Source organism: Arachis stenosperma, chromosome 3 (assembly GCF_014773155.1).
Source record: "Arachis stenosperma cultivar V10309 chromosome 3, arast.V10309.gnm1.PFL2, whole genome shotgun sequence".
Lineage (NCBI taxonomy): Eukaryota > Viridiplantae > Streptophyta > Magnoliopsida > Fabales > Fabaceae > Arachis > Arachis stenosperma.
In genome coordinates this window covers 31,982,780-32,005,754 of record NC_080379.1, presented here as the reverse complement: position 1 = coordinate 32,005,754, position 22,975 = coordinate 31,982,780, and the positions used below count along the sequence as shown (strand labels likewise).

The following is a 22,975-nucleotide window of genomic DNA, read 5'->3' as shown; positions in this document are numbered from 1 at the left end:
ATCTTTCAAGCAAATTTATGTTTCAAGAAATGTTTATCTTTCGAATGCAATTTACATTTCAGTATTTCTAATCTTCATGCCCGAAGTCCTTTGACCCAGTCGAAGGCACCTTTACTGTTTTTTTAATTCAACGCAATCTTTTCGATTTCAACCAATTTCCTTTTCGAATTTATTGTTTTTAACTTCTTTTATTTTTTTTACAAATTTTTATTTACTCTTTATTTCGATGCCTGTCTAATTCGAGATACTTTGATGCACTTATAGAAAACTGGTACCTGCAAAGAGGAGTAGGTTTCGCTCCCAGACTATTAGATATCATACCACCATCGATTTGCTAAAAATCGACAAAACGATAGCCTTTGAAATTTTTAACGCGTTTCAGTTATGTCTTTAAATTTTAAAAATGACCAAATAAATTTTTTAAATTGCAAAATGTAAATTTCTGTTGGTCTTTTTGTTAATTGACATTAGTGATATAAGAATGTAGACCCTTAACTACCACATTGATTATATAACATAGCTTGTGAGATGGACACCATAATAATATGTTCAAAATAGTATCTTAAATTATTTGTTTGTACTCAATTCAAATTCATCATTAATTTTAAATCCCTAAAACTTCGCATCTGAGAATAATCTCTATTTCTGAAACAAAAGTGCGGAGAAAGAAGAGAAAGAGAAAAAAGAGAGAAGAAGGAAATCTCCAAATAGCTGAAAAATCACGGCTAGGTCACTGTCGAAATCACAAAAAGGAATGGTTTTTAACCTCAGATGGTGAAGAAGAGAAAGTCGATAGCGACCAGCCTCGACGAGTCGATCGAACCATGTACACATAGTTTTGTAGTGCCGCTAATTCACTAATGCAGCTCTATACTCACGCCATGAACCAATACAAGCTCTCTTTCCAAGCCGGTGAGCGTCACAGTCTTGAAAAGATGTCAGTGGATTTGGTGACAACAAGAGGGAGGATCAAGGGTTGCAACAGTTGATATATTTAACTACATTTAGAATGAGCATGATTACTGTAGAGAGGAGCCATCAGTGTCGCTCAGAGCACCACCACAATACCAACCATCACAAATAGTAATGCATGTGACTAATTCCGACTTTCCATTAACTTCAGGGTCTTCTGTCCAAACAATGATGGGGCAAGGACTCCAGTCTGAACAATGTGATAATCAACCAAAGAATTCTATGTTTTGAAATGCTTTGTCAAGCCCTATTCGTCGAAGTCTTCAACACTATATATCAAGACCTCTTCTCCTTCATTCGAGAGGAATCGAGATTTTTGTTATCTTCTTTCATGTTTATTGGTCAAGTTATTACCCTGTACTGGCATGGGAAGTTAGTGAAAATATCAAAGTGCATACCGCATTCTATCTTATTTATGTATGCTGTCAATTTATACCAAGCTCCTGCTATCGTCGCGATGTGTGTTCAAGAGCAGCTTAACATGAGGCCGGTTATAATTGACGTTGTTACAGCTCTAAACTACCTCGCATCGCAGAAGTACGATCCTAAATTTATCCTATACATGGCTCTAGAAGAGGTCCAAATTCTTCGAAAGCGAGAAGGGACGATGCTAGTAATGAGAATGAGTTAGAGAAATCTGTAAACTAGGAAAGGTAGGTTAGATTGGTATATTTGTCTTTGTTCATAATGTGATTGTTAGAAAATCCTTGCAGTTGATAGAGCCAAGAGTGACAGACTGGAGCCCCTGTTAGACGATCAAGACAGTAATGAAGGAGATGAGTCCATGAGGAAGAAGGAAGAGGTTTTGGTAGGGGTAAAAACTCAGGTGCAGTGAACTTCACGTGAAGTTGATAGCTGAAAGCAGTTAAATAATTTGACTAATTTGACTAAATTTTATCTAACGACTCTCAATTATCAACTTCACGTGAAGTTGACTGCACCTGAGTTTTCACCTTTGGTGGAGACCAAAGAGGGAATATAATTTGATGATGATAGGAGCAATATAGTGTCAAAAACTGGAGAATCATTTTCAAGAAAGAGAAATGAAAAGGCTCCCACAACCGGTCTATTTGATAACAACCGATTACAGTTCCAAAATCCATAAGGACCACTTCCATGAGATTGTGAGCAAGAAGCGGGTGATTCCAGGGGTCCGATTTGATTTGTAACCGGATGAGTATCTAGAAATCAGGGAGCAGATTCTGAGGAAGGGTTGGGAGTTCCTGTATAACCCTATGACTGATGTAGGCATTCTGATGATCAAGGAGTTTTATGCTAATGCTTGGGTGACCTACAAGCATATCAAGGACGTGAATCCTGAGTTCAAGACCTGGCATACTATGCTTCGAGGGAGGATCTTAGAGTTTGGGCTAGAGAGAGTGAGGGAGATACTTCAGTTACCACCATCCAGAGAGGACCCCCACTCTTACTCTCACAGGCTCACTAATGATCAGAGCTTGGACCAGATCCTCACTGATATATGCCTCTCCAAAGCACAGTGGAGAAGAGATGCTAGAGGTCAGCCATACCAGCTGGAAAGGCATGATTTAAAGCCAGTTGGCTAGGGGGTGGTTGGAGTTCATTCAGCGCTCCATCATCACTATGAGTAACCGGTCCGAGGTTACTATTAACCGAGCTATCATGATTCACTACATCATGCTCGGGAATAAGGTGGAGATACATCGTGTGATCTCTCTAGAGTTGTACGACATAGCCGCAAAGGCCTCCACTTCTGCTAGGTTGGCCTTTTCTCACCTCATCTTCTGCCTGTGTGAGGCTGATCGCGTTCGCATTGAGCGAGACACCCCTATTGACATCGACAGGCCGATCACTAGGAGGGGTATGGAGTATGCCAAGGAGCTTGGGCGAGCACCGCCTCAGGAGCCAGTTCCCGCTCCACGGCCGAAACAGCCTGAGATGCCTCAGGGATCTTATTTTCTCCTTCATGACTATTGGGATCAGCTGACAACATCTATTGGGCAGCTGACTTTTTTTGTTGACCAGCTGAGGATGGAGCATCGGAATCACTCAACCCTCCTTCGTCAGCTAGTGGAGGAACAGCAGAGTCAGAAGCAAGAATTTGAGGAGCTGAGACGCTGGAGAGGATTTTCGGGAGGAAGCATCCACCAGGACTGAGGTGGTTGAGTTTCATTATCTGCTGCTCTACTTATTTTCTGTCCTTCAGTATGATTTTCATGTTTCCTGTTATCTGTTTAAAGCTTTTGCATGATCATTAGTAGTGTCTTATTGCTTTCTAGTATAGTTATTTATTTTGATATTCTATGTTTAGTTTAAAAAATGTCTCATGTATTGCTCACTGAGTTTGAAAAATAAAAAATAAAGAAAAGAAGTAGTAAAATGCATAAGACTTGAGTTATATATATTTTGAGTGTTCTGGTTATTTTGATGTGGTAGTATGGTGCACAAAATTGCAATCACACTTTTGCAACTCCGCACAACTAACCATCAAGTGCACTGGGTCGTCCAAGTAATAAAACCTTACGCGAGTAAGGGTCGATCCCACAGAGATTGTCAGCTTGAAGCAAGCTATGGTCATCCTGTAAATCTTAGTCAGGTGGATTCAAATGGTTATGAGGTTTTGATAATTAAAGATAAATAAGATGTAAATTAAAATAAAGGTACTTATGTAATCCATTGGTGAGAATTTCAGATAAGTGTTTGAAGATGCTTTGTTGCTTCTGAAGCTCTGATTTCCTATTGTCTTCATCCAATCATGCGTGCTCCATTCCATGGCAAGCTGTATGTTAGTGGGTCACCATTGTCAATGGCTACCATCCGTCCTCTCAGTAAAAATGGTTCAGGTACGTTTTCGCACAGTTAATCATCTGTCGGTTCTCACTTGTGTCGGAATAGGATCTCTCTATCCTTTTGCACACTGTCACTGCACCCAACATTCGCGAGTTTGAAACTCGTCACAGTCATCCCTTCCCCAATCCTACTCGGAATACCACAAACAAAGTTTAGACTTTTCGGATCTCAAGAATGCTGCCAATTGGTTCTAGCCTATACCACGAAGGTTCTAATCTCACGGTTTCGAATGCTCTGTATCAGGAAAGGCGAGTCAAATCCGTGGATCAGAGAACCAAGAGATTATACTCCGGCTGTCGTCCAATGACTACGTTGAACATCATGTAAACCGCTTGTGGTTGTCAGGCACACAGATCTTGGCTAAGCGAGTAACGAAGATAGTTGGTGATTGTCACGGGTCACCCCTTCATTCTGACTTTACTGAATTAAGTACGAGAGTATATCTTGGAGAAGAAGTAGGTGCGAATTGAAAGAAAAATAATAGTACTTGCATTAATTCATGAAGAACAGCAGAGCTCCGCACCTTAATCTATGAGGTGTAGAAACTCCACCGTTGGAAAATACATAAGAGAGAAAGGTCTAGGCATGGTCGAATGGCCAGCCACCCTCAAGGTGATCAAGAGATCAAAAGATGATCCAAAGATAAAATACAATAGTCAAAAGTGCTATTTATACTAAACTAGTTACTAGGGTTTACAGAAAATAAGTAACTAAGTGCAGATAGTGCATAAATCTACTTCTGGGGCCCACTTGATGTGTGTTTAGGCTGAGCTTTAAAGCTTTCACGTGCATAGGCCATTCTTGGAGTTAAACTCCAGCTTGGATGCCAGTTTGGGCGTTTAACTCCAGTTCTGGTGCCAGTTCTGGCATTTAACGCCAGAAAAGGGTCTCTGGTGGGCGTTTGGATGCCAGTTTGGGCCGTCAAATCTCAGGCAAAGTATACACTATTATACATTGCTGGAAAGCCCAAGATGTCTACTTTCCAACGCAATTAAGGGCGCACCAATTGGCTTCTGTAGCTCAAGAAAATTCACTTCGAGTGTAGGAGGGTCAGAATCCAACAGCATCTGCAGTCCTTTCTCAGCCTCTGAATCAGACTTTTGCCCAGGTCCCTCAATTTCAACCAGAAAATACCTGAAATTACAAAAAAACACACAAACTCATAGTAAAGTCCAGAAATGTAATTTTTGCATAAAAACTAATAAAAATATACTAAAAAATAACTAAAACATACTAAAAACTACCTAAAAATAATGCCAAAAAGCGTATAAATTATCCGCCCATCACAACACCAAACTTAAATTGTTGCTTGTTCCCAAGAAACCAAAAACAAAAATAGGATAAAAAGAAGAGAATATACCATAAATTTCAAAATATCAATGAAGCTTAGTTCTAATTAGATGAGCGGGACTAGTAGCTTTTTGCTTCTGAACAGTTTTGGCATCTCACTTTATCCTTTGAAGTTCAGAATGATTGGCATTCATAGGAACTCAGAATTCAGATAGTTTTATTGATTCTCCTTGTTTAGTATATTGATTCTTGAACACAGCTACTTATGAGTCTTGGCTGTGACCCTAAGCATCTTGTTTTCCAGTATTACCACTGGATACATAAATGCCACAGACACAAAACTGGGTGAACCTTTTCAGATTGTGACTCAGCTTTGCTAGAGTCCCCAGTTAGAGATGTCCAGAGTTCTTAAGCACACTCTTTTTCTTTGGATCACGACTTTAACCACTCAGTCCCAAGTTTTTCACTTGGACCTTCATGACACAAGCACATGGTTAGGGACAGCTTGATTTAGCCGCTTAGGCCAGGATTTTATTCCTTTGGACCCTCCTATCCACTGATGCTCAAAGCCTTAGATCCTCTTTATCCTTGCCTTTTAGTTTAAAGAGTTACTGACTTTTTGCTCTTGCTTTTTGGTTTAAAGAGCTATTGGCTTTTTCTGCTTGCTTTTTCTTTTTTCTTTATTTTTTGGCATTTTTTTCGCAAGCTTTGTGTTTTTCACTGCTTTTTCTTGCTTCAAGAATCAATTTTATGATTTTTTAGATTATCAATAACATATCTCTTTTTTATTATTCTTTTAAGAGCCAATAATTTTAACATTCATAACTTCACTATAAAAAATATGCACTGTTTCAAGCATTCATTCAGAAAACAAAAAGTATTGCCACCACATCAAAATAATTAAACTATTTTCAAGATAGAATTCAAAATTCATGTACTTCTTGTTCTTTTACAAATAGAAACATTTTTCATTTAAGAAAGGTGAAGGATTCATGGAACATTCATAACTTTAAGACATAGACACTAAACACTAGTGATCATGTAATAAAGACACAAACATAGACAAAACATAAAGCATAAAAACCGAAAAATAGAAAAATAAGAACAAAGAAATTAAAGAACGGGTCCACCTTAGTGACGGCAGCTAGTTCTTCCTCTTGAAGATCCTATGGAGTGCTTGAGCTCCTCAATTTCTCTTGCCTTTGTTGCTTCTCCCTCATGACCCTTTTGTCCTCTCTAATTTCATGGATGATAATGGAGTGCTCTTGGTGCTCCATCCTTAGTTGCTCTATATTGGAACTCAAATCTCCTAAAGAGGTGTTGAGTTGCTCCCAATAGTTGTGTGGAGAAAAATGCATCCCTTGAGGCATCTTAAGGATTTCTTGATGAGGAACTTCCTCATGTTCTTGCTGAGGTCCATGAGTGGGCTCTCTTGTTTGCTCCATCCTCTTTTTAGTTATGGGCTTGTCCTCTTCAATGAAGATGTCTTCCTCTATGGTAATTCCGGCTGAATTGCATAGGTGACAGATGAGATGAGGAAAGGCTAACCTTGCCAAAGTGGAGGGCTTGTCAGCCACCTTGTATAGTTCTAGAGGTACGATCTCATGAACTTCCACTTCCTCTCTAATAATCATGATACTATGGATCATGATACCCCGATCCACAGTTACTTCAGACCGGTTGCTAGTAGGAATGATAGAGCATTGGATGAACTCCAACCATCCTCTAGCCACGGGTTTGAGGTCATGCCTTCTCAGTTGAACCGGCTTGCCTTTGGAGTCTCTCTTCCATTGGCTCCTTCCACACAGATGTCCATGAGGACTTGGTTCAACCTTTGATCAAAGTTGACCCTTCTAGTGAAAGGATGAGGATCTCCTTGCATCATTGGCAAGTTGAATGTCAACCTCACGGTTTTTGGACTGAAATCTAAGTATTTCCCTCGAACCATTGTGAGCCAATTCTTTGGGTTTGGGTTCATACTTTGATCATGGTTCTTAGTGATCCATGCGTTAGCATAGAACTCTTGAACCATCCAGATTCTGACTTGTTGGATGGGGTTGGTGAGAACTTCCCAACCTCTTCTTCGCATTTCACGTCGGATCTCTAGATATTCACTCTTTTTTAGCATGAAGGGGACCTCGGGGATCACCTTTTTCTTGGCCACAACTTCATAGAAGTGGTCTTGATGGACCTTTGAGATGAATCTTTCCATCTCCCATGACTTAGAGGTGGAAGCAACTGCCTTCCTTTTCCTCTTTCTAGAGGTTTCTCCAGCCTTAGGTGCCATTAATGGTTATGAAAAAGCAAAAAGCAGAGCTTTTTCCCACACCAAACTTAAAAGGTTTGCTCGTCCTCGAGCAAAAGAAGAAAGAAGGGAGTAGAAGAAGAAGAAATGAAGGAGATGGAAGTGTATGAGTGGTTCGGCCAAGGGGGGTGAAGAAGTGTTTGTGATGTTTGAAATTGAGGGTGGTAAGGAGGGGTATTTATAGGGTAAGGGAGAGAGGGGATCCGTGTGAGAATGGGTAGGTTTGGGAAGGAAATATTTTGAATTTGAATGGTGAGGTATGTGGGGTTTTATGAGGGGTTTTTGGGGAAGAGTGGATGGATGTGAATAGTGGAGAGATTATGGGAAAGAGGATAGGATTTGATAGGTGAATGGTGTTTGGTGAAGAGTGTTATGGAAAGGTGTGAAGAAGAGAGTGTGAGTTGGGGTAGGTGGGGATCTTGTGGAGTCCACAGATCCTGAGGTGTCAAGGATTTCTCATCCCTGCACCTTTCTGGCATTTAAACGCCCTCTGTGTGCCATTTCTGGCGTTAAACACCAGGTTGATGCTCCTTTCTGTCGTTAAACGCCAGTCTGGCTGCCAATTTTGGCGTTTAACGCCCAGAATGCTGCCAGACTGAGTGTTAAATGCCCATTCTGCTACCCTTACTGGCGTTTAACGCTAGCCAGACACCAGACACCCTTTTCTGGTGTTAAACGCCAGTCTGGCTGCCAATTCTGGTGTTTAACGCCCAGAATGCTGCTATTTTGGGCGTTAAACGCCCATTTTGCTATCCTTAGTGGCGTTTAAATGCCAGTAAGCTCGTCCTCCAGGGTGTGCTATTTTTGATGCTATTTTTTATTCTGCTTTAATTCTATAGCTGTTTTTTTTACTCTACATGATCATCAACCTAAAGAAAACATAGACTAACACTAGAAAAATGAGAAGTAATTAATATAGATAAATAAGATTGGGTTGCCTCCCAATAAGCGCTTCTTTAATGCCAATAGCTTGACAGGAAGCTCTTACAGAGCTTCACAAGTGCTTAGAGCATGATTGTGGCCTCCCAACACCAAACTTAAAGTTTGAATGCGGGGGCTCTGTTTGACTCTGTATGGAGAGAATAGGATGAAGCTTTTCATGTTTCATCTCCATGTTTACAGAAGAAGATCCTTGAGCCTTAAATACACGGTAGTCCTCATTCAATTGAAGGACTAACTCTCCTCTGTCCACATCAATCACAACCCTTGCTGTGGCTATGAAGGATCTTCCAAGGATGATGGATTCATCCTCCTCCTTCCCAGTGTCTAAGATTATGAAGTCAGCAGGAATGTAGAGGCCTTCAACCTTCACTAAGACATCCTCTACAAGTCCATAAGCCTTTTTTATTGATTTGTCTGCCATCTCTAGTGAGATTCTTTCAGTTTGTACCTCAAAGATCCCTAGTTTCTCCATTACAGAGAGTGGCATGAGGTTTATACCTGACCTCAGGTCACACAGAGCCTTCTCAAAGGTCATGGTGCCTATAGTACAAGGTATTAAGAACCTTCTGGGATCCGGTTTCTTCTGAGGTATTTTCAGCTGAACCAAGGCATTCAGTTCATTGATGAGCAATGGAGGTTCATCCTCCCAAGTCTCATTACCAAATAACTTGGCATTCAGCTTCATGATTGCTCCTAGATATCGAGCAACTTGCTCTTCAACAATATCTTCATCCTCTTCAGAGGAAGAATACTCATCAGAGCTCATGAATGGCAATAGTAAGTTCAGTGGAATCTCTATGGTCTCTGTATGAGCCTCAGATTCCTTTGGTTCCCCATTAGGGAACTTCTTAGTGGTCAGTGGACGTCTAGTGAGGTCTTCCTCACTAGAGATCACTGCCTCTTCCTCCTCTGTAGATTCGGCCATTTTGGTTATCTTGATGGCCTTACACTCTCTCTTTGGATTCGCTTCTGTATTGCTTAGGAGAGTACTAGGAGGAGTTTCAGTAACTCTTTTACTCAGCTGACCCACTTGTGCCTCTAAATTTCTGATGGAGGACCTTGTCTCAGTTATAAAACTGAGAGTGGCCTTAGATATATCAGAGACTATGTTTGCTAAGCCGGAACGGCTCTACTCAGAATTTTCTGTCTATTGCTGAGAATAGGATGGAAAAGGCTTGCTATTGCCAAACCTATTTCTCCCACCATTATTATTATTGAAGCCTTGTTGATGGTTATGTTGATCCTTCCATGAAAAATTTGGATGATTTCTCCATGAAGGATTAGGTGTTTCCCTAAGGTTCTCCCATGTAATTCACCTCTTCCATTGTAAGATTCTCAGGGTCATAAGCTTCTCCTTCAGATGAGGCTTCTTTAGTACTGCCAAATGTAGCTTGCAATCCAGTCAAATTCTGAGAAATCATATTGACTTGCTGAGTCAATATTTTGTTCTGAGCCAATATGGCATTCAGAGTATCAATTTCAAGAACTCCTTTCTTCTGAGTCATCCCATTATTCACAAGATTTCTTTCAGAAGTGTATGAACTGGTTATTTGTAACCATCTCAATGAGTTCCTGGGCTTCTGCAGGTATTTTTAGATGAAGAGATCCACCAGCAGAATGGTCCAATGACATCTTGGACAATTTAGACCGACCATCATAGAATATATATATATGATGCTCCATTCTGGAAGCATGTCAGAAGGACACTTTTTGGTTAATTGCTTGTATCTTTCCCAAGCTTCATAGAGAGATTCACCTTTCTTCTGTCTGAAGGTTTGGACTTCCACTTTAAGCTTGCTCATCTTTTGAGGTGGAAAGAATTTGGTCAAGAAAGCACTAACTAACTTATCCCAAGAGTTCAGACTTTCTCTAGGTTGTGAGTCCAACCATATCCTAGCTCTGTCTCTTACAGCAAAGGGGAAAAGCATAAGTCTGTAGACCTCGGGATCAACCCCATTGGTCTTAACAGTATCACAGATCTGTAAGAAGTCAGCTAAGAACTGATAAGGATCTTTTGATGGAAGTCCATGAAACTTGCAATTCTGCTGCATTAGAGAAACTAATTGAGGCTTAAGCTCAAAATTGTTTGCTCCAATGGCAGGAATTGAGATGCTTCTTCCATAGAAGTTGGAAGTTGGTGCAGTATAGTCACCAAGCATCTTTCTTGCATCTCTAGCATTGTTGTTGGGTTTGGCTGCCATGTCTGCTTCTTTTTCAAAATTTTCTGTAAGATCCTCTCCGGAGTGTTGTGCTTTAGCTTCTCTTAGCTTCCTCTTCAGAGTCCTTTCAGGTTCAGGATCAGCCTCAACAAGAATGTCCTTATTCTTGTTCCTACTCATGAAAAAGAAGAGAACAAAGAGATTAGTGGAATCCTCTATGTCATAGTATAGAGATTCCTTGAGGTGTCAAAGGAACAGAAGAATAGAAGAATGAGATAGAGAGAAGAGATGAGTAATTCGAACAGAGAGAAGAGAGAGGGGTTCGAATTATGAGTAGAAGAGAAGTGTTAGCAAATAAATAGAGAGAGATGAGAGAGAGAGTATTCAAATTTTAAAAGAGGGAAAAGGAAAATATTTTTATTTTTATTTAATTAATTAAGTTAGTTTTGAAAATTTGAAAAAGAAATACAATAAAATTCAAAACTAAAACAATTAGTTAATTAAAACGATTTTTGAAAAAGTGGTTAGTGATTTTCGAAAATTGGAAGTGGAAAAGTAGTTAGGTGGTTTTGAAAAAGATAAGAAATAGTAAACTTTTTAAATTAAAACAGACAAGTCAAGTAGTTAGTTGAAAAGTATTTGAAAATAATTTTGAAAAGATAAGAAGTTAGAAAAAGATTTTGAAATTAAAATTTTAAAAAGATATGATTGAGATTTATTTTGAAAAAGAATTGAAAAAAATTAAAAATATTTGATTTTTAAAATTAAAGTTGATGACTTGACTAACAAGAAACTAAAAGATATGATTCTAGAATTTAAAGATTGAACCTTTCTTAATAAGAAAGTAACAAATTTGAAAATTTTGAACCAAAACATTAATTGTTAGCAAGGATTTTCGAAAATATGAGATAAGGTTAAGAAAAAGATTTTTGAAAAATTAGTTTGAAAATTTTCAAAAACATAAAAAAATTGAAAGATGAATGTTTAAAATATGTTTGATGCAAAAAGTTATGAATTAAAACATGAAAAATTGAAAAAAATTCAAATTAGAAACAAAATTACCTCCCTTGTGTCATTCTGGTGTTAAACGCCCAGAATACCATCCATTCTGGCGTTTAACGCCCACTTGGCTACCTCTTTGGGCGTTTAATGGCCAGCCAAATACCCTGGCTGGCGTTAAACGCCAGGAATCCTTCTTTACTGGGGGTTTTTCTAAACGCCCAGAATGCTGCCATTTCTGACGTTAAACGCCCAGAATGCTGTCCATTCTGGCGTTTAACGCCCAAAATGATATCTTAGCTGGTGTTAAACACCCAGAATGATAACCATTCTGGTGCCAGTGAGCTCTTTTTCTCTATGTTTCCTCTGCTTTATGTTCTGATCCTTCATTTCTCTGTATTATTTACTGAAAAGATATAAATTTTTTTTATTTGAAATTTTGACTTGACTAACAAGAAAGAACTAAATTTTAAAATTTTTTTTACCAAGTCAACTCAAAATTTCAAAAATTATGAGAAGAAAAAGGAAAAGATTTTTTTTTATTTTTGAATTTTTAATGAGGAGAGAGAAAAACAACAAAATGAATCAAAACATAAAAATTTAAGATCAAAACAAATAATGCATGCAAGAACACTTTGAATGTCAAGATGAACACCAAGAACACTTTGAAGATCATGATGAACATCAAGAGCATATTTTTGAAAATATTTAAGAAAAAAAAGACATGCATGACACCAAACTTAAAATTTGACACTAGACTCAAACAAGAAATACAATTTTTTTGGTTTTAATGATTTTATTAATTTTTTTTGTATTTTTTGAAAATAAAAATAAAAAATCTTAAACATAAAATAAAATTACCCAATCTAAGCAACAAGATGAACCGTCAGTTGTCCAAACTCGAACAATCCCCGGCAACGGCGCCAAAAACTTGGTGCACGAAATTGCAATCACACTTTTACAACTCTGCACAACTAACTAGCAAGTGCACTGGGTCGTCCAAGTAATAAAACCTTACGCGAGTAAGGATCGATCCCACAGAGATTGTCGGCTTGAAACAAGCTATGGTCATCCTGTAAATCTTAGTCAGGTGGATTCAAATGGTTATGAGGTTTGGATAATTAAAAGATAAATAAGACGTAAATTAAAATAAAGGTACTTATGTAATCCATTGGTGGGAATTTTAGATAAGCGTTTGGAGATGCTTTGTTGCTTCTGAACCTCTGCTTTCCTATTGTCTTCATCCAATCATGCGTGCTCCCTTCCATGACAAGCTGTATGTTAGTGGGTCACCGTTGTCAATGGCTACCATCTGTCCTCTCAGTGAAAATGGTCCAGGTACGTTTCCGCACGGCTAATCATCTGTCGGTTCTCACTTGAGTCAGAACAGGATCTCTCTATCCTTTTGCACACTGTCACTGTGCCCAACATTCGTGAGTTTGAAGCTTGTCACAGTCATCCCTTCCCTGATCCTACTCAGAATATCACAGACAAGGTTTAGACTTTTCGGATCTCAGGAATGCTGCCAATTGGTTCTAGCCTATACCACGAAGGTTCTAATCTCACGGTTTCGAATGCTCTGTTGTCAGGAGAGGTGAGTCAAATCCGTGGATCAGAGACCAAAGAGATTATACTCCGGCTGTCGTCCAATGACTACGTTGAACATCATGTAGACTGCTTATGGTTGTCAGGCACGCAGATCTTGGCTAAGCGAGTAACGAATTAAGTACAAGAGTATATCTTGGAGAAGAAGTAGACGTGAATTGAAAGAAAAACAATAGTACTTGCATTAATTCATGAAGATCAGCAGAGCTCCGCACCTTAATCTCTGAGGTGTAGAAACTCCACCGTTGAAAAATACATAAAAGAGAAAGGTCTAGGCATGGACGAATGGCCAGCCTCCCTCAAGGTGATCAAGAGATCAAAAGATGATCTAAAGATAAAATACAATAGTCAAAAGTGCTATTTATATTAAACTAGTTACTAGGGTTTACAGAAAATAAGTAGCTAAGTGCAGATATTACAGAAATCCACTTCTGGGGCCCACTTGGTGTGTGTTTGGGCTGAGCTTTGAAGCTTTCACGTGCATAGGCCATTCTTGGAGTTAAACTCCAGCTTGGATGCCAGTTTGGGCGTTTAACTCCAGTTCTGGTGCCAGTTCTGGCGTTTAACGCCAGAAAAGGGTCTCTGGTGAGCGTTTGGATGCCAGTTTGGGCTATCAAATCTCGGGCAAAGTATGAAGTATTATACATTGCTGGAAAGCCCAAGATGTCTACTTTCTAACACAATTGAGAGCGCGCCAATTGGGCTTCTGTAACCCCAAAAAATCCACTTCGAGTGCAGGGGGGTCAGAATCCAACAGCATCTGCAGTCCTTTCTCAGCTTTTGAATCAGACTTTTGCTCAAGTCCCTCAATTTCATCTAGAAAATATCTAAAATTACAGAAAAACACACAAACTCATAGTAAAGTCCAGAAATGTGATTTTTGCATAAAAACTAATAAAAATATACTAAAAATTAACTAAAACATACTAAAAACTACCTAAAAACAATGCCAAAAAGCGTATAAATTATCCGCTCATCATAATATTATCTATAATTTTGAATGTATGAACTAAACAGTGCATAATTGATATTGAAGTTAAGAGTGTTGACTCCCGAGGTACAGAAACTTGGAGAAATATTATAGATTCTCTAAAGTAAGTAAGAAATTGGTCCTTAAAGCAAAATAAACAGCAAAAAAAAGTCCAAAACTTTGAGCATCAATGGTTAGGAAGGTCAAACATAATTAAAAGCTCAAAGAGTTATTTTTCTAACTATATGCTTGTGGTGTAAATGTGTTAAGTAACCCTTGAGACAGAGCATTAAGTGTCGAGACCAAATGCAATTACAAAGTATGCCAAAGGCTTTGAGTACCACTGATTGGGAGAAATTAAAAGAAAAATTAGACTTCAAAAAACTCCCTAGTTAAGTGCTTATGATGTTTTTGTGTCAAGATAAACTTGACACAAAACATTTAAAGTCACGGCTAGACCTAAGGTGCAAAGCACCAAAGAAAAGAAAGGAAAAAGCTACGTTCAAGGAACAATCAGAGCTTAAAGAATAAAAGAATGCATAATATCATTCGAGTTTTAGTTCTGAAGGATATCAATATTCCTGAGCTTCAAAGGATAATGAGATGCCAAACCTATTAGAATCACAGTACCATCAACCTCACTCAGTAATTGGACAAGAGCTTAAATGAACACTCAAGTCTCAGGCATTTTCTCTTGTCAATCCTATACTATTTTTAGTTGCTTAAAGACAACCAACAATTCAAGTTTGGTGTTGTGATGCGTGAGCATCTTTTCCTTATTTTCTATTTATTTTAAGTTAGAACTTAATGAGTTTTGATCTTATTTTAGTGTTTGGAACCTCTTTGGATGCTACTTTGAGTTGCTTTGATATTTTAATTATTTCAGGTGAAATTCGAATCAGTTTGGCAGAGTTTGTATGCGAGAAGAGAAGAAGAATTCGAATCTTCCAAGCTGGCGCTAAACGCGGACCTGGGCATTTAGCGCCAGCAACTCAGCAGTGTGAGGAAGCTTTCTGCCTACTAGGGCACTAAATGCCAAGCCTAGCATTTAGCTCCAGCAAGCCAAAGACGAATGGGAGCTTTCTGCCCACAAGGGAGCTAAACACTGGATCTGGCATTTAGCGCCAATGATCCGGATCACATTCTCACTAATGAAGCATCTTTAGTTGGATTTAGCTTTTAATTACTCTATTTTATTTTATTTTAGTTATTGTTAATTACAAACAAAATTTTTTAGGTTTAGAATTTATTATCTTATTTTTAGTTTCAAATCAAATTAGGTTAGATATAAAAGGGAAACAATTCAGCCTTCGGAGGGATCTCTCTCATCCGCACTTTCACATTTTATGAACCCTAGTTTTCTCTCTGAGTCATGAGCCACTAAACCTCCTTGGTTAAAGTTAGGAGCGCTGTTTATTTCTATGGATTAAAACTATTATTATTCTATTTTAATTAATGTATTGATTCAATTTCAAGGATTACTTTCGTTCATCATCTTATGAATCTAGATAGATCGAAAGAATAACCCTTATTCTATATGCGTTCTTGTGATTCTTGTAAGAGTTGTCACTTGAACACTAACTTGAAAATAAATTCCTCATGGCTAATAAACTAGAATTAAATCTAACCTTCTAATCTATATTAAGTGAACAAGACATTGGCGGTCGTGATCTTTTTTAGCTTCCATTCCAAAACGATGTCGTATTTCATTGTGCCATGTTAACACTTAACTGTACATGTCAGCACTGTGTTAACGATCATTCAATTAGAGACCAACAGAGATTTATATTTTGCAACTTAAAAGAATTTATTTAGTTATTTTAAAAAATAAAAACACGTTAAAAATTTTAAAGACCATTTTAGACATTACTTCTAATATATATTATATTATATTATATTATATTATATTATTATTGAGAAAGTATTATAAAATCTCAATTATGATGAGATACACATATTAAAAATATTAATAAAGATATGTTATTCTCTCTATTTTATTTTTATATTTACTTCTCTTCTCTATTTATTTATTTTATAACAATTAATATTATTGGAAATTTCAAAAGCAAATTCTATAAAAAGTTACTGCATGAAAAAGAATATGATCACATATTTATTCATCCTGCTATCTACACATTGACCCCTATGACATACATTCACCGCCCACATCAACCCGCTATTTATTTACATAAACTTGTATCCTTCTTTTTCATCTTGCTGGGAAGGGACGTCTTCTTCCCAGAGCCTCCTCAATGCAAGCTCTACCAAACGCAAGTAAAAAATAATGACTGGTCCTTCATTTGCAATTTCTATATCTGCAGAGAGCTCGCCTTTTATTTCCTCATTTTGCTCCTCTGCTTTGCTGATATCTGATGGACCTTCCGGTTGCACTTTCAGTCTTTGGATTACTTCTTCTGAAGTGCCACCAGCCTCAAAAGCAGCAACCACTGTAAACACAAAGAAATATCAGAGTACACCACTTCATATCATCCAATCACCACCACAGTTTCTTTCAAATATCTTGGTTACATTTTCTGGTTGTGCAGCACTGCTCTAAATTAAACTAAATAAGATTTGTACCTCTTGATCTTTCAAAACCCATTTGTACAGCTTTTTCAATTGCAAAATCTGTTCCTTGTTTCTGTCTCTCTCTTTTCATGGACTCAATATCAGCCTTCATTCATGGCGGTGAGAGTCAGTAGAAATATATTTTAGTAATACGAATTTGTTAACACATAATACTAATAGTAACCTGTAAAGTAGAAATAGTTTCTGGATTTTTTAAATCATCCAATGCATTCAGCTTATAATTTTTATTTCTTTTAAGGGCTTCAGCCGCAAGCTCCTCACCAAACCTGCTATATTTAGCAGTATCAAATAGGACAAATATACTATTAGCTAGTGGACAAACCTGTCAAAATACAAATGTGCAATGATAATTATAAATTATATGCAACATAGCTGTTTGGGCTTGGATCCGAGATCTCGTCCCAATACTCGGTTAACATATCTCCTCTAAGTAAGGAATAAATACTTCTTGAACTCAATAATTTTGCTCCACAGGGAAGCTAGAGTCCATCATTCATCCTGTCCATGTTTAGGTATGTTAGAATCTTGAACTGTTGTTCAGATCAATAACCAATTGAACATAAATAGCTACTGAAAAGTTCTTGATATATATTATGCACTAGATATTTTGGTTTAAATTACAAGAATAACTGCTTCACATGTTACCAGATACCAGATTACCAACAATACATTTACAAAACATACTCGCCCAAAGGAAACCAATGCTTTCAATCTCTTTATATTCACAACTTTATTTGAAGGTGTCAACCCGTACAGCTTTCCCTCTCTGACGAAGGAAGCTATCAAGAAACATAGAAATACCTTCAAATTAGAAATTAATAAATACTAAGTGACACCCACCAAATTTTCTTTCTTCTCTGGCTATGATCATTGCATTTTTGCATTTCCTTTATTTCTTCCTCAATAAGGAAGTCAATGGCAACCCCCACATCTCCATTACACATTTTCAGTGCTCTATTTGCTTCATTTAGGGTGAAGCCAAAGCTTGCATCATCAAAGCTCATAAAAAGCATTATGGGGTCAACCGGGCCTTGATGCTGCCATAAAACGAAACATTGGTTTACAAGAAGAAATAAAAGGTATTTGACTAGCTCTTTCTCCCCTTATTTAAAAGAGAACACAGTGGTGTTTATATTAATCAATTACATCACACATGATAATTCCAGATGTAGAATTCTTAATGCTACTGATGGTTGAGCTTCAACTGGTCTTTATGATAGGAGTTTGGGAGAAGTAGGCTTTAAGCATTATAAATCGAAGTGGTGAGTATCTTTTTCTATTACATTGACCTTCAAAATCATAAATTGGGCCCAGTTTGCTTATAACTCAATTCCCCCTTTTCCAGTCAGTACAAGTAATGCCGTGATCAACAAGTTAATGTTGAAGTTTTTCCAGACATGATTATTTCAATATGTTATAGACAAACCTGGATAAATTTTACTTTTGCAGAAAGTAATGCTTTTCTTGATTTCTCTATCTGGCCACTATGATATGCCACAACCCCTTCAAGCAAATCTAGTCTCAAATGCCTATTTACAGAGTACCTTAAATTAATCTCATTTTATAATTTCTAAGGAAAAAGAAGCTGGAAGATATACATAAGCAACTCACAGTTTTTCTAATTGTCTGCGGCAAACAGATTTCTTCACTTGATCGTGTTCAATTCCTGTTCTAGCTATCTCAAGACGCTTTCCTGCATCCGAGAGCAACCTGATGTCTCCTTTCATAAAGTAGCACCACACCATGTTTATGTGCAGAATCGGAACAATATAAATAAGCTGAGATGACAGAGACAGGAAGGATTTCCAATTCAGAATGAGAATATGTAGAGGGAAATACTTAAAAAGGATCAATGGGAAATAATTACATAGTGATGTTAAACAATGTTTCCATGGTAATATATTAAAAGTTGCTAATCATTTTGCTTCAAATGAAACCCCATCTACTCAATCTTTTCCTAAATGATTGAAAGTTTTATTATAAATGCATATCTGCAACAAACTCACTGGTCTGGTGTCCACAAAGTATAATCTAATGTCAATAATGCAGTTAAAAAGTGACACAAAAATCGCACTCTGTCATGGCTTGTCTTAAATGATAACTGGCAACTGAATTCTTTTATTTTCTCAATATATACTGAGTCACTCACCTTAATGAGATTTGGATCACAAATTGAGAATGCCTCCTACATAATAAAATAAGTCTTCAATGACGGAATTAATTGTATTGGGGAAACAACAAAAAGAAAAGAGAAAAGAAGTGAATGATTGAGTTAATATCTTTCAGGAAAAAGAAAAGTAACTTATTTCAACTGAGACGCCAATTTTTGCAGCTCCATAATAAATTCAACCATATTAATCAAAGAATCAATGGTGTTAAAATTTAAAAGTTCTATGCTACATATCAAATAAAGATTGCATTTTGCTCAGAAACTTCTTAGCCTATAACCTATATCCTAATGAAGGCAGATAATAAGAGAAGACAATACTCATGCGAAAATGTGCACTATGCTAATTTTGAACACACATTTGTAACCAATATACTGCTCTTGTTCATCAGGAACTGACCTCTCCTAAGCTAAGCACTTCTACTGCACTATTGTAAAGATCACATCCAATAAGCCTCACCGCTATTGCATGAAGCCTCACTCCCATCATTACTGCCCTGCCATATGAGAGCTTTAAGTACTTAAATGGTGGAGAAAGAATATGGGCTTTAACACCCGACATTCAAACAATTCATTATAGAAAGATGAAAATTCCCAAGATTAAATACCTATGCTCCATCTCAGAACTTATATGCACTAACTGTCCACTTTGATCTTCAGCTTCTCTGTTGAAGTCCTCAACAGGTATTAAACATGGATGCTTTTCCGCCATCACAATTGCAGCTGCCCTGTATTTTGCATAATATATTAGGATCATTTAGCATTCATTAGAATCATTTAGCACATCTGAATATGTATTATAAGATATTATATTTTTATTATTTCGATTCTCTTAGCACCTATAAATCCCCTTATCTATTGTATTATCTTACACAACTTGAATATACACAAATCTTTTCTCTGCTGCTCTCTCTTACCTTTCTAACAGCATCAAACGCAGCTAAGCTTCGGAAAAATAGTAATGCATTCAATGTAAAATAATAGATGAAAGTTTTGTTTGCTCAACAAGACAAACACCAAGAGATTGATCATTGCAGTTGGTGCAGAAGAAACATCACTGGAAATGCAGAGATGCTTCTCATTGTTTATGAATAATTAGACATCATGGATTAGCTTGAAAAATTAACAGCTCACTCAATTGCACAATTAGAATTGTGATAAAAGAAAGCGTATTCTAACTTGTATACAGCATATTGATTAACGGTAATGCTATGGAGACAAAAAATATCCAAAACTTGCTTTATTTAGAATTTATTAATTGTAACGACAATTAATAAATGTTAAATAAGGCAAGTTTGAGCTGTTTTGGCTGATTTTTTATTGTCTCCCAAACATGTCAAAGTTCCCGCTAAGACCACACATCCAACAATCAAGCGTTTGTCTTTACGATGAATCAAAATTAGATTGACAAGAAAAGAAACATTGTTATTCAGAAAATGTACTACATACTTTTTTTCAAACCCTTATTCCTCAATGGTGATTGACAATCCAGAAACCAGGTGTACAAACAAGAACTGTCAAAGATTCTCACATTACACAAGCTCAAGCACCAGTTTTGATTAGCTGTCATAACACATTATCTGCATTATGTGCCCAAAAAAGGAAAGAAAGAAAGAGGTAACAACACTGGGAGTCATGCACTTTTGATTAAGTTTATCAAAAGGTCTCTGCTCATTGCCTTGATCCATATTTCTCAGTTCGCACAAACAATTTGATAATGCATCATAGAAAAATTTTGGAACAAGGCTTGTATCCACCACAGTATTTAGTGATAGTCATATGACATCATAACAAGTAGCTTTACATATAGGACAAGAGGGAAAACAAAAGAAACCTATGTTCCAAAGCAAGAATTCATGCAGAGCAAAGAGGGGTTTCATAATTGTGGGACTCCCATTGAAGCAAAGAATTCAGTAATGAACAAGTTGGTTTCCTTGCAGGATAAAAAAGTGGTATTCTTTGATTTTCTTGGTTCAGAGCTATTGTCTCCAGCAATGATTTTAATAAGGTTGATTTCTCTAACGGTGGTGTCAGTATCTAAAAGGAAATCATGATCAATTAATAAAATTTATCCAGCCTAGAAAATCGGACAGAAGGCATTCGATTTTAGATTTTAACCCGCACCAAAAAGCTTCGTGTTCCTCTATTTTGCCAGTGATAGAATTAATAAAGCTTTAAATTATTGCTCTTTCAATCAAACCATACAACACAAGAAAATAAAATAAAATAGTTCCATTCCTTTCATCCTAATGAGGGCTTCTTTTCCGAGGCCAGCTACACAATTCAACTCTCAAGAATCATCCTTCAATCCTAACATTGAGTTAAAATCTTCCATGTCTACATTAGTCATCAAGATGGGCACGAAATGCCTAACATTGAGTTTGAAAATATATATTTGGTAACAAGAGAGAAGACATGGGCAACTCTTAGGAGTAATCAAGAGTCGGAAAATCCCTAAACTTCTGAACAGAACAATTAAAGAAGAAAAAGAAGACATGATTGTGAGGGGTACCTGATTTCCTCAAGCCTACTAAAAAGTTCTTCTTCTCTTCTGAATGCGTCGCTTTCTTGAGGAGAGATGCGAGAGGCGAAGATCTTAGAGTTGATCTTGACGCCCAGACTGGCCAAGTTTCTGACGTCGCCGGCATCGGCATCGTCGTCCTTGAGGAGCATGCCGGCGAATGTGAGGTTGATGCAGTCAGGGGAGCAGTTGGCGCGCATGGCCACCTCTTCCCGGAGCTTTGGTACGGTCCAGGCGTCGACGGTGACGTCTTCCAGAACCCCCGACCAGGTCCCTCTAATCTTCAGTCTCGCCATCCCAAAAAACTTCAATCTGAAGGGGTTTTTTAGCAACGGGGATGATGATTCCTTGTTTACTTTTCTTATGCTTGGTGTTTACTGGGAGAGAATATTGGTTATTTGAAGGTGTAGTCCCAAGCTCGAACGGTGACATTTGTCCAACTTTTTTTCTGTGAAAATTTCCCGCGCAAACTGCAAGCATCAGATGTCGTTTGGTTAGTTGGTTTACTACCGACTTAACCGTATTCTTACTTTTTACCACCACCTTTTTTCAAAGGCTTAAAATTAACTAAGCACTTGATAGCAGATTATTAGCAGTAGTCAGTAGATGATGATGATAAGAACAACAACAAGACTAGTGTGTGTATATATATATATATATATATATATATATATATATATATATATATATTAAAATTGACTATTAATATATTTGTATTTTAATATATATTTTATATTAATAATTAATTTTAATAATTAATTTAATATATATAGTATAAAATTAATATATATTTTATACTAATAACTATATATATATATATATATATATATATATATATATGACAAAGTTTACTTATAAAATTAATAAAAATATCTACATGTGTGTGTTTTGAGTAGGGGGTACATACAACTTCAAATGATCAAATCATTCAATTGAAGTGAACAGTAAAGGTGGCAGCCTTTTATCTCCTTAAATTTTAATTAAGAATTTAGTTAATATATATTTTTAAGATATATTATAAATTTATTATTAATAAAAAATTTTAAATATTTTTATTTAATAAATATAAAATAAATATATTAAAAATTAATTTTTTTATATTTTTAATAATATTTTTTTAATATGTATCTTTAAAATATAAGATAACTAAATCTTTTAATTAATTTTATAAGATAATGTTGATTATTGATTGCTGTCTTTTGATTCTTATATTGATGAAGTAGATTATAAAATATTTATTCTTTAAATCCAAGCACATTTTTTTCTCTTAATTTGCCTTTCTCTCTCTTTCTCTCTTCCTCTTTTTAAATTATTTATTTTATCTTTTTCTCATATTATTCAACCATTTTATAATATAATTATTTTTCCTCTACTTTTAAATATTATATTAGATATATATTAAAATTAACTATTAAATTAATTACATATGTTTTCTACATATATAAAATTATTAATTTATTCTTTCTCTCACCATTATCTATCATATTTTTTTCATCCTTCATCTATTATATTCCTATCCTCAGTTCATTCTTTTCTGTCATTCCCACTTCCTAAGGCACTATCAGTCTATCACAACCCCAATTTTTATTTCACTCACTACTACTCCTATATCTCCGTTATTTCACAC

The 22,975-nt window shown here is 36.6% G+C and overlaps 1 protein-coding gene, 1 non-coding gene and 1 pseudogene across 2 annotated transcripts; 2 read left to right on the top strand and 1 right to left on the bottom strand.

Annotated features, from left to right (window-relative positions):
• Positions 1–771: 771 nt before the first annotated feature.
• Positions 772–1,807, top strand: LOC130965837 (uncharacterized; annotated as a pseudogene).
• An 8,219-nt stretch (positions 1,808–10,026) lies between these two features.
• On the top strand, positions 10,027–10,134 carry LOC130971219 (small nucleolar RNA R71). The gene has a single exon (XR_009082451.1). It is a non-coding gene; the product is annotated as a small nucleolar RNA R71 (small nucleolar RNA).
• Positions 10,135–16,185: 6,051 nt separating this feature from the next.
• Positions 16,186–21,927, bottom strand: LOC130965836 (uncharacterized). The gene is made up of 11 exons (XM_057890599.1): positions 21,340–21,927; positions 19,436–19,555; positions 19,228–19,324; positions 18,810–18,845; positions 18,272–18,438; positions 18,087–18,189; positions 17,487–17,697; positions 17,345–17,439; positions 16,824–16,982; positions 16,652–16,745; positions 16,186–16,518 (listed from the first exon to the last, which is right to left on the bottom strand). Exons 1-11 carry the CDS (start codon positions 21,642–21,644, stop codon positions 16,256–16,258), a joined length of 1,650 nt encoding a protein of 549 aa, XP_057746582.1. The 5' UTR covers positions 21,645–21,927; the 3' UTR covers positions 16,186–16,255.
• Positions 21,928–22,975: the final 1,048 nt, after the last annotated feature.